Source organism: Lytechinus pictus, chromosome 2 (genome assembly GCF_037042905.1).
Source record: "Lytechinus pictus isolate F3 Inbred chromosome 2, Lp3.0, whole genome shotgun sequence".
Lineage (NCBI taxonomy): Eukaryota > Metazoa > Echinodermata > Echinoidea > Temnopleuroida > Toxopneustidae > Lytechinus > Lytechinus pictus.
The window spans coordinates 10913097-10931625 of NC_087246.1; the positions used below are offsets into that span (position 1 = coordinate 10913097).

Below are 18529 nucleotides of genomic sequence, written 5' to 3' on the forward strand. Positions count from 1 at the left end.
GTCAAGGTCAAAGATTGTTTCAGATTATTGATGTAGATAAGAATTGATATTTTGTTCATTATTATCTGTAAAAAAATTGTGATATAACATGAAAAACAAGTTACTTAGTCACAAACAAAGGCCATTTGAGGTCAACAAACTTAATGATATATACTCAATGATTTTCCCTTTAAATTTCATGAAAATATTCATTGAAATATGACATTTCAAAACTTAACGTTGGTTAACATTATTTGAATGTTGATGACTCCAACTGTCATCGGAAAAGCGGTGCTTGTGTCTCGCTTCTGCTTTACAGGTTAGACCGAAACGGTTTGGTAATTAAGTGTCTCGCCTCCTTAGCAGAGCGAGACTATCGTATAGACGCCGCTTTTCCGACGGCTGCAGCAGCGTCAACATTGAAATCTTAATCTAAGGTTAAGTTTTTGAAATGACAACATAACTTAGAAAGTATATAGACCTAGTTCATGAACCTTGGACACGATGATAATGAAGTATTGCTGAACATCCTGCCCAAATTTAAGGTCACATGGCTGGCTACGGTCAATGAACTTTGGGCATGTTAGAGGTATTTGTTGAATTACCATTATAACTTTGAAAATTTATTGATCTAGGTCTTAAAACTTGGACATAAGAGTATGTATCACTTAAAATCCCATACAGGTTTCAGGTCACATGACTAAAGTCAAAGGTCATTTATTAAGGTCAATGAACCTTGGCAATTTTAGGTGTAATTGTAAAATTCCAATAATAACTTTGAAAGTTTATAGATATCTATTACATGAATACTCTTAGCCCGAAGGGGGGGGGGGTGATCGGTTGAACCGTATCTCCTCCCAGGATCCGCCACGCCCGGGCTCCAAAATCGCACCGCGTGTCGGGCCTGCCACTCTTCACGGACTCGCCGCACTCCCAGCCCATCACGACCTCGCACGACGAAGTCGTCGTCCGATTCTTCCACCGAAAATCCCCGTAGACTTGCGTGTTGTAGCCCGACGTTCGACCATTACAGACGACAGACGCGTCACGTGGATCGTCTCGCTCCGAACGCCGCGTTCTGATTGGTCAACAGCGGCGCACAGACTTACAACATTTTATATGGTATTAAAAACCCGATGGTATTGTGAAAGCGATCTGTGGCGATTTACGTAAGCATAACGTTTGTACGAGTGCAGGGACCCTGGACCGAACCCGCCGGAATGTTTTTTTTTTTTTTTTTTTTCGGGGGATGGTGTGGATATATTTTTGCTTTTTCTTTAAATCATATTCCTTCCCCGTTCCTACCCAGCTTTATTCTCTTTTTACTTTCAAGTTCTTGATTACACTTATTTGGGCAGGGGTGGGAAGGGAAGTGAGTTAAAAGTCAAGTGCACATCGACAAAAAATCTTTGAATTAATAGAGAAATTTCCCTTTTTTAACACAAAACAGTTATATACACAAAACAATGGTATGCAAATAGAGTTGATTATGTCACTCACATCACATTACTTTCTAAATTTTGGTTGCATTTTATTATATCAATTTTAGCAAATTTGATATAAAAACTCTTCATCGAATCACAATATGTTACATTTATGGAAACTACGAATGTTAATGGAGGAATTAAATATCCCTCTCAAAATTTGTTAAAGAAAATGAGAAAATTAAAATAAAATATACATGTCATGTACATTTATCAAACAAAAAATACACAAGAAATTAGAGTGTGTGTGTGACGTAATCGATTCTGTAATTTGCACATTGACCAAGATGAGCATATAATTGTTTTGTAAAATTAGGCAAATTTCTCAATGTCAAAATAGTAATTTTTTAAATTTTGAATCATAGTTTTTATGAAATTTTCTGCAATACTTGATTTTTCCTTAAATTCAAATTAATGTTTTCGTGGGGTGGACTTCTTCTTTACTCTTTGCATGGAATGTAGGGAATGCACATATGCAAATCAGTAATTGGACACATGTTCACTTTCCTTTCATCCAGGCCACTCCCTCACATCCACCAGGTTTACAGTCTTATAACAAAATGATGAATTAATTAGAATACCATCACACCATAGCTCCATGATCACACAACATTCACACAGTGCTTAACAAATATTTCACTTCTGTTCATACATGCAATAATTACTGTGGAAAACAAAAACAAGGCGTAACCACATTCGAATACCGTTTAAAAGGAAAAATATATAAAACATGGTGAGATATTTTATTTGAATCATGTGTAGAATTTAAAGTGAACGTGAAATGAGATTTTGGCCTTCTGTCACAACTGAAATGCACTTTCGCACCGGGCGATTTTCGCCAATTAATTTTGGCACAATATAATAATTTTGTCCAGATTTATCAATCCATAACCTAAATTTCAGCCACATCGAGCATCGGCAACGAGTGTATTTCGGCTTCGATCTCGACGCCTTCGTTTTAATTCTCAGTTGGACTTCGCCTTCGCCGTAATTGCGATATGGACTGAAGTTAGCGATCATAATAATGTCCTTATTTGATTCTTTTGTTCTTTGTTTTCTCCCCATTGCTTTCATACTTTTTTTCTTTTTACATTTTTCCCCTTTGACTCCTTTCACTTTGTTCTTTCTTTTATCCCTTTTATTTATCCTTTCTTTACCTTTCACTTCTTCTTCTTTCTTTTCTTTCGTCCTTCCTTTCCTTTATACTTCCTTATTATATTGTGCCCAAATTATTGGCGAAAATAAGGCCTTCCTCTTCTTTTATGAATTTTCTGTCTTTCGTTCTTTTTATCTAAATTTGCTTGCTTCATCATTCCTTCTTTGATTCTTTTGTTCTTTGTTTTTTCCCCATTGCTTTCATACTTTTTTCTTTTTTCTTTTTATTTTACACTTTTCTCCCTTTGACTCCTGTCACTTTGTTCTTCCTTTTTTCCCTTTTATTTATCCTTTTTTTACCTTTCACTTCTTCTTCTTTCTTTTCTTTCGTCCTTCCTTTCCTTTATACTTCCTTATTATTTTCTTTGTTTAATCCATTTTTTAGTAATAAAGGAGACCAAAAAAATAAAAAATATAAAAATAAATAAACTTGCGTCTTTTCAAAATGTTTTCTTCCTTCTTTACTTTTTGGGACCAATAGAGAAAAAAAAACAGTAAAAAAAAATAAAAGGCGGGGGCGATAAAATGAATATCAGTTATGCAATGAAATACGTTGAACAAGTAAATAAAAGGGTTAATGTAAATCCTCCGAAACCAAATACTTTTTAAACTTCCCTTTTTATAGTTAAAATGAGGTGCAATATTTTTAAACCTTACTTTAACTCAATATCATATTCGTCCAACTTCACTAGCATTTTAATTCTCTTATCTGTATTTCTTTTATTAACCAAAATCCTAAACTCTATTTCACTTTTTACTTTCTCACTATTATCTTTAATCAATCATATATTTTTCAAAACAAATTATGACTTCAAATAAGAACCTAACTTTCACATTCCTTTAAAACCACAACCACAACCTTCTAAAATGTTCTCTTAAAAAAATCAAATGTTTATTTCTTTCCCTATCTTGAATAAACCTGTCAATCTACAACAAATTCTATTTAACTTAATCACACCCCCAAAACCCGTGGAATTTCCACGGGCTCTGCTAGTAGTTCATGAAACGTGGACATATTATCACTGATCGTTTTGCACAAGTCGTATGTCACATGATCAAGGTCAACTGTCATTTAGAGTCAATGAACGTAGTATAATATATGAATGGTGTTTTTTGTAAATATTTTTTTTACTGTCATTTTTGTCTCACCTGCATAGCAGAGTGAGACTATAGGCGCCGCTTTTCCGACGGCGGCGGCGGCGGCGGCGACGGCGACGGCGGCGGCGGCGTCAACACCAAATCTTAACCTGAGGTTAAGTTTTTGAAATGACAGCATAACTTAGAAAGTATATGGACCTAGTTCATGAAACTTGGCCATAAGGTTAATCAAGTATTACTGAACATCCTGCCTGAGTTTCATGTCACATGACCAAGGTCAAAGGTCATTTAGGGTCAATGAACTTAGACCATGTTGGGGGAATCAACATCAAAATCTTAACCTAAGGTTAAGTTTTTGAAATGTCATCATAACTTAGAAAATATATGGACCTAGTTCATGAAACTTATACATAAGGTTAATCAAGTATCACTGAACATCCTGCATGAGTTTCACATCACATGACCAAGGTCAAAGGTCATTTAGGGTCAATGAACTTTGGCCGAATTGGGGTATTTGTTGAATTACAGCCATAAATTTGAAAGTGTGTTGGTCTAGTTCATAAAACTTGGACATAATAGTAATCAAGTATCACTGAACATCCTGTGCGAGTTTCAGGTCACATGATCAAGGTCAAAGAACTTTGGCCACGTTGGGGGTATTTGTTGAATTGCCATCATATCTCTATAAGTGTATTGGTCTAGTTCATAAAACGTGGAAATAAGAGTAACCAAGTATCACTGAACATCTTGTGCGAGTTATAGTAGTTTTCAAAATCAGCACTGCTGCTATATTGAATCGCGTGATGCAGGTGAGACGGTCAGAGGCATTCCACTTGTTTAAGTCAGCACTGCTGCTATATTCAATCGCGTAATGTAGGCGAGACTGCCAGAGGCGCTTCACTTGTTATGTTCTTTAATTATAAAGAAAATCATTATTGAATCTTTATTGCTTAACGATCATTCAAGTTCAGGCACTGATTATTGAGTATATTTAATCTAGTGCACGATACAGATGAAGGTGTACTCTGGGCTGAAAACAATTATATCTAAATTAAAATAAAAAGTGTAAAATTCATCGAGCAAAATGCAGAAAATTTTATCAAATCGGATAATAGCGAAGTTATTGAGTTTTAAAGTTTAGCAATAGGCCTATTATGTGAAAACGGTTATGTACATTGTCATGAATATTAATTATGTGGGCTGATGATGTCACATCCCCATTGTCCTCTTTCTTATTATGTCATTACATGAAATCCTAAACATTTTATATTTTCATGCATGTGTGTATGATATATCTCCCTAATATAATTATATTGAAGTACGTTGCAGCAGTGAATATCTAATGCATTAAATCAATTGCCAATATATCAAATAAACCTGATTTCATGTAAATTGTCTAATAAGACACAAAAATAAGTCAGTTTGCTAATTGAATATTCATGAAGACATGCACAGAACTGTTTCCCCGAAATAATGCAAATCTTTAAAATGTCATAACTTCGTTATTCCTTGTCCGATTTTGATGAAATTTTCAGACTGTGGCGTTTGTCTGATTTTTTTTATCTGTTCGAATCATATTACATGTATTTTTTGGCCTGGAGCTCGAGTACCCCTTAAAGAGAGGATCTAGTTTACTTTATCTCATATTGCATAAAGTATTATAGCATATTGTATCAAGTAATGTTTTCCTGAACATTTCAATGCTGCCAACTATTGCACCTTTTAGCTCAAACTTAACGTACACTGTAAAGTTAAGCGCTGCTATTCCGACGGCAGCGTCGTTAATATCATAACTGAAAAAAAAGTATATGGACCCATTTCATGAAACTTGGATATAAGGGGAATAAAGTATCAGTGATCTTGCACGAGTCTCAGCTCGCATGAATTGATCATTTGGGGATATATTAACATTGGAATCTCTTTGAAATATCATGTAATTCATGAAACTTGTACATAAGGGCAGTCCAGTATTTCTTATTATTTTGCACGAGTTTCAGATGACATGATAACGGGTCAAAGGTTATTTAGGGTCAATTTAATTATCATCATCTTTGTTAGCACTACTGCTGTATTGAATCACGTATTGCAGACGAGATGCAGGGGCGTTCAAATTATTGATATTGTGGAGACTCCTCGTTTATTAATTTATTCTGAAACTATCAAAGTATGAGTAAAGTGATGAATAGGATTTCTTACCAAACACACTTCTTTTATTAAGGTCCTTTACCGCATGTATAGCAGGAACACGACGATGTCGAAGACGTCTCTGACCATCTGCAGATAATTTTTTTATCAATGTAAATCAGAATGAAAGTAGATAATGATCCAAAACAAGAATAAACGATTAGCTTCCTATATTGGTCAGAATTATAAAGAGCCATGAAAATTCTATTAGGTTTTTTGGTCAGTCTTGCAAGAAATTATTCCTGAAGTTTGAATCCATTGTTAGAACGGAAAGTCATTAATTCATCAAACTTTAAAACACTTACGGCTTTGATGTATATTTCGTCTTGTTTTGTGATGTAATAAAATATGAATATCCTCAATTATCTATTTTCAACACATCACTTTTCAGTTTTCAAATGATTTTGCGACATCACACGTCGCCATCAATCCAGGCTAGAGGTGTTTATATCTCAATAATTAGAGTAAAATTCACAATGCAAAATGCTGAAAATTTGATCAAAATTGGATAACAAATAACGAAGTTATTGAAATTTAAAGATTTGCATTATTCCGGCGAAACAGTTCTAGGCATGTCTTTATGAATATTCATTAGATGTGCTGATGATGTCATATCCCCACTTGTTCTTTTGTATTTTATTATATGAAATTAGGTTAATTCAAAATTGTTCTACCAAGAACTAAAACAATTGGATTGACAACTGTGCATTAGTTATTATTGCCGCAACTTATTTTATCACAATGGAGATACATCACTTACACATGTATGAAAAAACGAAACATTTATGATTTCATGTAATGACATAAGAAAAAGGAAAGTGGGGATGTGACATCATCAGCCCACCTAATGAATATTCATGATGATGTGCATAACTTCTCAAAATATTGATAAACTTCAAAAAAAATTCAATAACTTCGTTACTTCTTATCCGATTTTGATTAATTTTCAGCATTTTGCTTTGTGAATTTTACTCTATATATTTAGATATAAATATCTCCAGCCCGGAGCATCCCTTTAAAGGCTACAGTGAGCATGCGATTTGTTTTTATACTTCTTGCATGAGAAAGGGGAAGTAATCCTCATGAATCAATAGACCAGTTCGTAGTTACTTCATGGACAATTTTGGTCAAATGACCTTTCATTTCTTTCATTATGATAGGCAGATTTCAAAGCAAGATATTACGTAAGCTTGTATTACATAGCAGGATGGAGAAATTGAATAGACCAGGTGACTAGAATAGCACACCAATGAACACTTTATGAAGGTATTTGTTGCATTCCTACTTTGAATGCATATCATAGCATGTTGCACAATGTAGGTCCATGGGGCTCATGTTGTAACCTCATTTCATTCTCATAATAGGGCATTATCGTAATAATGTATTCAATATCCTTGCTATTATGAAATCACATTATGGAATATTCTCGCAATATAATTCGTTACGATGCACCTATGAGATATTAAGTTTGTCTTTATTGCAACCTCTGTTCAAGAAGATAAATAACGTTCATAATGTTCATTTTCGTATGGTTCATTGGGTGCCAGGTAAAAATGGCAGAGGTAATAATGGCAGAGGTAAAAATGGCAGAGGTGAAAATGGCAGAGGTAAAAATGGCAGAAGTAAAAATGGCAGAGGTAATAATGGCAGAGGTAAAAATGGCAGAGGTAAAATTGGCAGAGGTAAAAATGGCAGAGGTAAAAGTGGCAGAGGTAAAAATGGCAGAGGTAATAATGGCAGAGGTAAAAATGGCAAAGTTAAAAATGGCAAAGGTGAAAATGGCAGAGGGATAAATGGCAGAAGTAAAAATGGCAGAGATAATAATGGCAGAGGTAAAAATGGCAGAGGTCAAAAATGGCAGAGGTAATAATGGCAGAGGTAAAAATGGCAGAGGTAATAATGGCAGAGGTAAAAATGGCAGAGGTAAAAACGGCAGAGGTAAAAAGAGCAGAGGCATAAATGACAAAAGGTAAAAATTGAAGATGTGATAATGGCAGGGGTAAAAGTGGCCGAGGTACACTATTAGAAAAAACAGTAGATTCTACAAAAGAAAAATTAAAAAACAGGTTTTACTGAAAAAAACAAATAATTTTGTAAATTATAATAACAGGAGGATTTTCCACAATTTTTCTACAATTTTACAGAACAGATGTTTTAAAAAAGGGGAAAACGGTTTTATTACAATAAATTTGTAAGGGTACACGCACAAAATACCAATTTTCTGTAATTTTACACAAATGCATGTAAGATTAAACAGTGCAGTAAGATTACAGGTGTTCTCCAGACTCTGTTGCAGGAATTTTTTTTATTTTTAAGTGTAAATTTTCTAACAGTGTAAAAAATGGCGGAGTTGAAAATGGCAAAGGTAAAGATGGAAGAGGCAAAAATGAAAGAGATATGGGGTGCTGGTTTGTTAAAAAGCCGAGAAAAAAAAGTTTTCACTCCAAAATGAAAGGGGATTTGGTTAAGGGGGAAGATGACTCAAAACATTATTTTAACTAAATGAAGTTCTTTTAGGTCAGAAAAAAAATTACAATAAAAATAATAACAATTAGATAATAAACAATGTTTTTCTTCTGTTTGAAAAATAACAGAGATTTGTATCAAATCTCTACATTTGAGCATTCCAAGCTAATTACCAAGAGGGTGCTGCTTATGGTGTACAAAATACCCAACAGCACTTCCGCTTCCAAGGGTTATGACCATCAAGGCATTTATATCATATTGGATGCAGTGGTAAAGGCTCATGGTCTTCTTTTATGCAAAGAATCTGAACCAGACGGCCCCCCCTCGATCGACCCCAAATTGGTTTACCAGTCAAAACAAGATTATTATTGATTTTCATAATCAGTTACATATTCAGTGCCAAGCCTGGGAACGCATGCTTATTGTCATTCAAATATTTAAAAAAAATAGTACAGACGACATTACAAATAAGGACATAATATTTAACCACAATCATTCGTGACAATTTCAACGTCTAAGCTTTCCCCGCTACGATTCTCTATGTTTTTCCCCGCCCCCTAACCCTCTCTGTCGCTCCACCTCTCTCATGTCTACTCTTCCTCCTTTTTGCATCGGTAAACCTGGCAAAACTTTAGATCTAAAAAAACCAGCCAGACAAAAAGGAATGTTATAAAATGATGAATGATAATAGTGCAGTTTCATTTTGCTCCTGATAAATTGAATGAAAAAATATCTGTCGTTTGATTTCTTTTTAAAAAAGCGTTCACGGTACACCTCCAACGATTTCGTAAATAGCATTGTTAGGCCGATGAAGACATAATGATGATGAAATACCTAACCGTGACATGCACTTCTTATTTAATGTATGTACATAATACCCCTACCCGGAACTAATTGCAACAAATGATTTTTCAACGGCTTTTTGTACTATTTGGCCTCAGGAATAACATACTAAAAATCTACCAAAATCCGCATCTGGGAAAGTGGTTTTTTTTTCAAGATGGCCGCCATTCACTGAAAATGACTCATTATCCACCCTAGAATCCTATTTCGATTCATATTCCATGGTCTAGGGGTCAAATTTTTTTATACAAGCTAGAGTGAATTATAAACCCTCCAGGGTACCTGGCAAATCCAAGATGGCGCCCAAAATGGCTGCCGTAGGCTGAAAATCCACAATTCATCTAAGTGGTAATAATTTGGTTTTTATTCATTGGTTTACGGGTGAAGTAGTACATAGGAACAAGTTACAAGGACACCATTGATCTGGTGTGTCCAAAAATCTTAGATGGTGTCCAAAAATCCAAAATGGCTTCCAAAAATGGAATTTAAAATGACTGTTGATAATTAAAATGGACATAGTTAATTTCATATCCACCTGGGACATAATGATTTTGGTGTCTTGACCATGTTTTCAATGGTCAAATAAGTCATTGGGTCAAGTTACAAGGACAGTCAGTGGTCCATTATGTTCAAAAATCCAAGATGGCTTCCAAAAATGGAGTCTAAAATTGTTGTTGCTATTTAAAAAAAAACCGACATAGTTTGCTCAATATCCAGAAATATGATTGTGTCTATACCATGGTTAAATGGGTGAAATAATACATTGGGGCAAGTTACAAGGAAAGTCAGTGGCTTGGTATGTGCAAAAATCCGCGATGGATTCCAAAAAATTGACTCTGAAATGGCTGCTAATACTTAAAGTGGACATAGCTCATTTCATTTTGGCCTGGGAGATGTGAATTTGATGTCTAAACCACTGGTTTTAAGGGTCGAATAATATATTAGGATAAGTTACCAAGACAGTCAGTGGTCTGGTATGTCCAAAAATCGAAGATGGCTTCCAAAAATTGATCTTAAAAATAAGCTGCTGATACTTAAAGCGGACATAGCTCATTTCATATCGGCCTCGGAGATGTGATTTTGGTGTCCAAACAACTGGTTTCAAGGGTCAATTAATACATTTGGACAAGTTACAAGGACAGTCAGAGGCCTGGTATTTCAAATGATCTATGTTGGCTTCCAAAAATTGATTCTACATTGACTGCTGTTACTTAAAGTGGACATAGTTTATTTCATATCAGCCTGGGAGATGCGATTTTGGCGTCTAAACCACTGGCTTCAAGGGTCAAAATGATACATTAGGGCAGGTTTTAAGGACAGTCAGTGGTCTGGTATGACCCAAAATCCAATATGGCTTCCGAAAATTGATTCTAAAATGGCTGCTGATACATAAAAAGTGGCATACATGTAGCTCATTTTATACTCGCCTGTGAGATATGATTTCGGTGCCTAAAATATGGTTTCAAGGGTCAAATGATATATAAGGACAAGTTACAATGACAGTCAGTGGACTAGTATGTCAGAAATTCCAAGATGGCTTCCAAAAAAGGAGTAAAAAGTCTGATGTTACTTATAAAATGACATAGTTTGTTCAATATCTGTCTGAAAAATATGAGTTTGGTGTGTAAACCATGGTTTAAAGGGTCAGGTAATACACTAGGGTAAGTTACAAGATCAGTTGTCTGTATGTTTAAAAAATCCAAGGTGACTTAAAAAATGGGGTGTAAATTGACAGTCGTTACTTGAAAGTATACATAGTTTATTAGAAATGCACCTTGAAGGTATGATTTTGGTGTATACACTAGAGTTTAAAGGGTCAAGTAATATATTGGGTTAAGTTGAAAGGACAGTCTGGTGTCAAGTGTGTCCAAGAATCGAAGATAGCTTTAAAAATTGGGGTTTTAAATAAATGTTGTTACTTGGGGATAGTATTTTGGTGTCTACATTTGGTTTCAAGGGTCAAACAATACTTTGGGACTGGATACCATGATATGCAGTTATCTGTTTTGCCTTAAAATCCAAGTTGGCTTAAAAAAATTGTTTCCAAAGTGAGTGCTGTTACTTAAAAATGGACATAGTTCAAACATTATAGACCTGTGAGAAATAATCTTGATGCCTACACTTAGTTTTCATATTGTTTCATGAGTTGGTATCAGCACCCATTTTGATGAAATTTCAGAATCCACTATGGATTTTTTTTTGACAAAATGTAATACTAACCATCTTTGTTACTTGTCCGAATGTATTATTTGACCCTTCATACCACAAGTTAGACACCAACATTATTTCTTACAGAAAGAAATTGTAGAACTCGGACCATTATTGAGTGATATGAGTCGTTTTAGATGCCTTTTTTGAAAACCCTCTTGGATTTTTAGGAAAACTGGACAACTACATATCAATGTAACCGGTGCAAACGTCTTATTTTAACCATGAAACCATAGTGTTGACACCGAAATTACATCTCCTTGGTGGATTTTGAATGAACTATGTCCATTTTCAAAGTAACAGCAGTCATTTTAGACTCCGTTTTTTGGAAGCCATCTTGGATTTTCGACATACTGGGCTACTGACTGTCCTTGTTACTAATTCTCTGACTTTTAAAACCATGGTATAGACATCAAAATCATATGCCCTTGACGGATATTACATGAACTTTGTCCATTTTTAAATACCAGTGGCTAATTTATACTATTTTTTAAGCCACCGTGGACTTTTGGACATACTTCACCACCCATCGTCCTTGTTACTTATCCCAATGTATTATTTGACCCATTTAACCATGGTATAGACACGAAAATCATATTCCCGGATATTGAACAAACTATGTTGGGGTTTTTTTTAGTAGCAAGAGCATTTTCTTCTCCATTTTTGGGAGCCATCTTGGATTTTTGAACATACCGGACCACTGACTGTCCTTGTAACTTGTTCCAATGTATTATTTGACCATTTAAACCATGGTCTAGACACCAAAATCATACCTCCCAAGGGGATATGATATGAGCTATGTCCATTTTAAGTATTGACAGCCATATATAACTCAATTTTTGGAAGCCGTCTTGGATTTTTGGACACACCAAACCACTGGCTGTCCTTGTAACTTGTCCCGATGTACTACTTCACCATTCAAACCATTGAATAGAAACCAAATTAAAGCCACCTAAGAAAGTAATAGATGAATTGTGGATTTTTTAGCCTACGGCAGCCATTTTGGGCGCCATCTTGGATTTTCCTGGTACCCCGGAGCGCTAATATTCACTCTGACTCGTATCAATAAATTCTTTTACCCACTCGACCATGGAATATGAACAGAATTAGGATTTTCGGGTGAATAATGACTGAGTTATATCAATTTTCAGTGAATGGCGGCCATCTTGGACGCCATCTTGAAAATAACTACTTTCCCGTATGCGGATTTTGATAGATTTTTAGTATGTTATTCCTGAAGTCAAATACTACCAGAAACAGTTGAAAAATCATTTGTTGCAATTTGTTCCGGGTCAAACCATATATTGACCCGTCTATATTGCCATTTCACATTATTCAATTCAATTCACACGATTCAATCCATTTTCTCATGATTCAATTACTTACATTTCGCACGATTCAATTCATTTTCTTATGATTCAATATCATTTCCATTTCAGATGATTCAATTCATTTTGTCATTCAATTTCATTTCCATTTCACATGATTCAATTCCATTTTCATTTCACATGATTGGATTCAATTTTAATCTCACATATTCAATTCCATTTGCCTTTTACGTGATTCAGTTTATTTTGAATAATGTAAAACCATTTCCATTTTCATCTCTTATATTCACATCATTCAATCCATTCCAACTTTATTCTAGTGTATATTGAAAATGGCACTACAAACAGCACACATAAACTTCAAAGAAAACAAATCACAAATTTACTACAAGTGGTATTTAATCTATTGTTTTAATGATCTTCAAACGGGTTTGAAGAAACCATCACTTGTATTGACATGGAAATTCATGTACCACGCGATATCGTAATACTTTTAGTACGTCTTGGTCATGTTGTTTGGTAGTGCATCGAAGAGAAGTTTACCTTCTTTCTCCATCTTGAGAGCATCTATTTCTTGGTTAATGACCATAATGTCCTCCTCTGTAGATTCATCTGTAAGGAGCAAATAATGTTTTCTGCTTAAATGCAAGAAAGTGATTTTTTTATCTGAACATAAATGTCTACTATCCTCCCTACTTTGGTAAAAAAAAATATATATCATTCATGCTTACAGGTCAAGTCCACCCCAGGAAATGATGATTTGATTTAATAAAGATAAATCAAACAAGCATAATGCTGAAAATTTCATCAAAATTGGATGACTAAGTTTTGACATTTTAAAGTTTCACTTATTTTTCACAAAACAGTTATATTCACAACTCAGTGATATGCAAAGAGTCAATGATATATCTCACTCACTATTTTTAATTGTTTGAATTACTAGTAAACAATACTTCGATTTTTACAGACTTGACAATAACGACCAACTTGACAGAACTACAAAATGCCAAGACACTATTAAATCCACATGTTCAGGGAGAATACTACTGTGTTTCACATTACAATGAGGAGAAAATTAATATTTCATAGTAAGTCGGTGTTTTCATCAGTCCCCTTATTTGCATACCGACCGGGATGTGCATATTACTGTTTTGTGAAGTTAAGCAAAACTTTTAGAATGTCATAACTTTCGTATTTTACATCCGATTTTGATGAAAATGTTAGTGTTACGCTTGTTTAATTTTTCTCTTTTATTCAAATCAACCTTTTGTTGTGGTTGACATGTCCTTCAAGCTGATGATCTCTATTACATTGCATAATCGAGATTGGCACAAGATAGTGCACAATTTTTACAGAAAATTGAAGTACAATCTGGTTACAGAAATAAGTACATACTGTCAAATAGCAGTGATTATGAAGACTTTGTTACTCTTCAGCTTGGATGTGATGAAACGAACATTTTAAAAGGAATACATCATCAAATCACAAATGCCAATGTCATTGAATTTGAAAACCACCTATGACATTTTACTGTTCGTGCGCAGTTGTGAACAGGCTTATTAATTGCAGATTACAATAATACTGAGGCAGTTCAGAAACAATTTGGGAACAGACTTTTTTGAGAATCCAATTCCATTCTCATTTTGAGATTAGTTCAAAAATATGGTGTCATCATGTTCTTACGCTTGGCGGCAATGGCTGTATCATATTCTAAGCAATGTTGTTTTAGGTATTGCAATGTCAGTGTATCTTTTTTTGTTTATCTATGCGTGAGACTTTCATATCAGGCATCAAAATATTATATAAAAAAATGATAGCAAGATAGAGAATCAAATCTAAAATTTAATGATGGTTTAAATGAAATCCCATAAATCATGTGATAATTTTGGAAGAATTAATCGTAAATCCTGGTGTCCTTGTCTTAAAGGTTGCACTGTATATTGTGTGCGACTTTATGTGCACATACCAGACTTATATCTCCTCCTTGTAGATTGTGGCCTACGACGAGTTGAAGTCGTGTCAGAACGTCGAGTTGTCATGGGTTCACGTCGACGATTGAGAGAGGTGGGACGACGACGGTTGGTTGTGGCATCTGTGGAATATAGTATTTTTTCAAATAATGATCTGAGTAAATTTTTGAAATCCCCATGAATTATACCAACATTTGCAGCCTGCAACCACTTTTACTGTGCCGAGTCCATGCACACTCCAAAAGTCTTCATTTAAGATTGTGGAAATTGGGAAATGGAAACGAACAAATAACATTGAAAATAATTTAAAGTTACTGGGTCTATAAAGGCAAGCATTTATGCAAAGAATAAAAAGGAATTATTATTTTTTTAACAAAATTTTCAAATGTTTAGAATTATGTCACCACAGTGGGGTAACTGACTAAGGACAAGGCTTTATCATAATCTTGTATGTTAGATGTGTAGAGCAATATGATTTGAAATAATAATGTAGTCAGATTTCACATCATTAAGCCTTATGGCTATGATGAGTGCATACGTAGTGATTAAAACTTTTAATTGACAACTTTTTTCTTTTTACCGATTTTCCAATCAAAACCAATTTTTGATTGGTTTATTCAGATATCAAGCAAAGCAAATTGAGTCGGTCTTATCGCGAGATTTGCAATTCATTACTAACAATTGCACTATGCTGTTGTAAGCAATTCTGCTCATGTGCATTTTGAATTTGTTATAAAATGTGTTCTTTAAGATTTGTATATTCACAGATAATGGCGCAATGAGTAAGATTGTGATAAAAGTGCTTTATAAATATTACGATGTCTTGTGTGTCATTAGTAATTCTGATAAAGGCCATTATGCACACCTTAAGTTTCTATTACAGTCACCTCTGCGGGTACGACTCCAAATCAATCGACAAAAGCTATTCACTTGATTTAGAGTCGGTTAGTGGGTTCCATGACATTTGCTCCGGCGACCATTGCTCCGCTGCAAATTCAACACATTAATGGATTGACCAACTTCAACCCGGCCTGGAATTAGTATACCCTATCCTAAACCTAACATAAAACCCTATTGCATTAACCCTCACCTTATATCTTAGATGAAATAAAGCCTGGAGCAATTGTCAACGGAGCAAATGTCGTGTCATTCGGTTGATGTGGCTGTGGCATGAATTAATCTTGATAACATTTATTTTGGTTTTCTAGTAGTATGTGATTTTAGAAGGAAAGAAACTCAACGATGAAAAATTAGATGAGAGTCTGAAACTGATCAACCATTTTTTTTAATAAGTCTATTATCGATGTACTACTAACCTGCATCATCTAGCAAAGCAGCCACTAAAATCAATGCAACCAGAGCAAGTCCCATAAGACGCTTCATTCTGCTTGAAGATTTTGTTGTAGTATGCGGCCTTATCGTCATCCGGACACGGAGACACACCTCAAATATCAGTAATCTTTAAATGGAATCCACGGTTGGAAGATTTTCAAAAGAAATCTATTGTTCGCGATGCGAAACGGTGCGAAGCTTCTCACTGAACGGGGACTTTCTTCCACCCATGGACCTATGAAGAGATGGACATCAGGGGCCGATTGCACGAAAGGGTCTTTCCAAGGACCGTCTTTCGTGTCGCCCATCTTTTATGATACGCCATGTGAAACGCATTTCAAATAAATTATCTGCAAATATATTTTATTTGTCCATTAAAATAAACAAAATATTTGTTTATAAAATGATGTGACATCTCATGAAATTGTATAAAATTTGATTTAAAATCAAGCTCACGAATTTTATTTGTTTATCATAAATTTCAGAAACACCCCGCTTATAGCGCATCATAAAAGATGGGCGACACGAAAGACGGTCCTTGGAAAGACCCTTTCGTGCAATCGGCCCCAGGTGACTGTAATTGTCCCCGGGGGGGGGGGGGTACTCGACCAAAAAAGTGTTAGGGGTGTGCCGCGGGCGAGACAAAAAACGGGGGCCTAGGAGCGGGCTTATTGTAAAAAGGAGGGTCCTCGGAACGGGCTTCGGAACTACAAATGTTTGTGAAAACGGGGGTCCTTGGAACGGATCGCCAGCGTGTGAGTGCGTATGCATCCCTATGGAACGGGCATGCGTGCATGATGCAGCTAGCCCGGCGGCACGGCCCCGGGTGCGCTCGTGCAGAGGCGATGGTCGGACAGCGCTCTGCGGCCGCTTTTCACCAAAATTGCAGCTCATTGTAGCAGATCAATGCGACCGGAACGGCGTAACGAAAAATATGCGAAGCTTTGGAGCGGATTTCTTTCTTCTTTTTCTCGATAAGAAGAAAATGCTATGCTTTGGAGCGGCTTTCTTTGTTCTTTTTCTCAATAAGACAAAAATACTATGCTTTGGAACGGAAATTTGAGTGTAAAAATGGGGGTCCCCTCCGCGGCACATACCTACTATGCATTATATACTGAGTGCCCCCCCCCCCCCCGGGTAATTGTCATCTGAATAACACTCTCTTCATACTAGTCTTCTTTGGTCCTATGATCGTCACCGTGAGAAGGGACTGAAGCAGTTCTTGTTTACCTTTGGTAATCTTAGTTCCATGTGTTTTATTAGGGGAAATGTCCGCATATTTTAACATAGATGCAATATTGTGATTGATGGTTTACCATTTTAAATTTAATTTTCCCAAGTTTCTCCATAATACTCCGGATATACGTGGTACATAACATGTATAGATCGTGTATCTCTCAATGTTATTGAGGTCCTTATGTGTGACTCATCAATCTCTTCTGGTTTACAGTCCTTTTCAGGACTACATTCAAGAAAGATTACTCCACTCTCAAATGTCCACTTTCTCGCCTATCCATTTCTTTTTCTTCTTCTACCCATTGTTTCTATAATACTCCACATGGTGTACCGTAAACCACATCAGCGATTGTACATGCCACCATGCAAACCTTCAAACAACATCTGAATAATATCATATTTTATATCATTAAAATCGTCTGCTTCTCAAGTTTGCTGCTCCAAATATGAAGCATGTTGACTGAAAGGCACATCAGCCAACAAAAATCAAGACCGAGAAACTGTTCCGTCTTAAGCTTTGGCCTTGGGTGATCAGATACGCCTTGGTAGTCATGGTAATTGCTATTGTTACAACGCCTGTATGTTCTCATTAAGATGCGCATAACCAGGCGACGGTGACTATCAACGAACGTAGAGGGCAGCAACACACAAGCTTCAAGGCCCTATATAAACATTTCATGACTAGAAAATCACATGTGGACGTTGAAATGGGTACCCCCAGGACATCGAATTTTAATAGTTTACGAAAGTAAACCATAACGGTTTTCTTTGTAAAATGATGATAAGTATACGCCCTTTTACGATTCCAAACGTCATCAAAATATAGTTTAAAAAAAAAAATCTTTGAAACTGAAACATATACGATTTTACAAATTTTATGCATAAATTAGAGATAGAATTTATCCAAATGTAAATAGGGGTCTGAAAACGACAAATACCAGTCCAGTTATGGATGGCCTGACGTTTTAGAATCTTCATCGATTAAATCATTTTACTATTGTGGCGTTTTACCAACAGTTTTTATAGTTTCTTTTTATTAGAATTATCATTGAATGCATTATCCCACTCGTTTTGTGATGTAATTTCAACCTCTATGATTGATTACGTAAGATTATTATTTTCAAATTTCTAGGCACTTTTGCTTGTCATAGTCTACCCACATGATGCCACTACGTCATTAAGAAAGAAGTTATGACAGGTTCGGAGGTGTCATAAATATTTAGTGAGGTTGTTGTACTCGATCTTG

General features: G+C 35.5%; 1 protein-coding gene across 1 annotated transcript; it reads right to left on the reverse strand.

Moving 5' to 3' along the window:
• Positions 1 to 13137: 13137 nt before the first annotated feature.
• On the reverse strand, positions 13138 to 16155 carry LOC129257561 (uncharacterized). Its single transcript, XM_054895958.2, has 3 exons — positions 16032 to 16155; positions 14712 to 14837; positions 13138 to 13357 (listed from the first exon to the last, which is right to left on the reverse strand). The coding sequence occupies exons 1-3, from the start codon at positions 16138 to 16140 to the stop codon at positions 13239 to 13241; spliced, it is 354 nt and encodes a 117-aa protein (XP_054751933.1). The 5' UTR covers positions 16141 to 16155; the 3' UTR covers positions 13138 to 13238.
• Positions 16156 to 18529: the final 2374 nt, after the last annotated feature.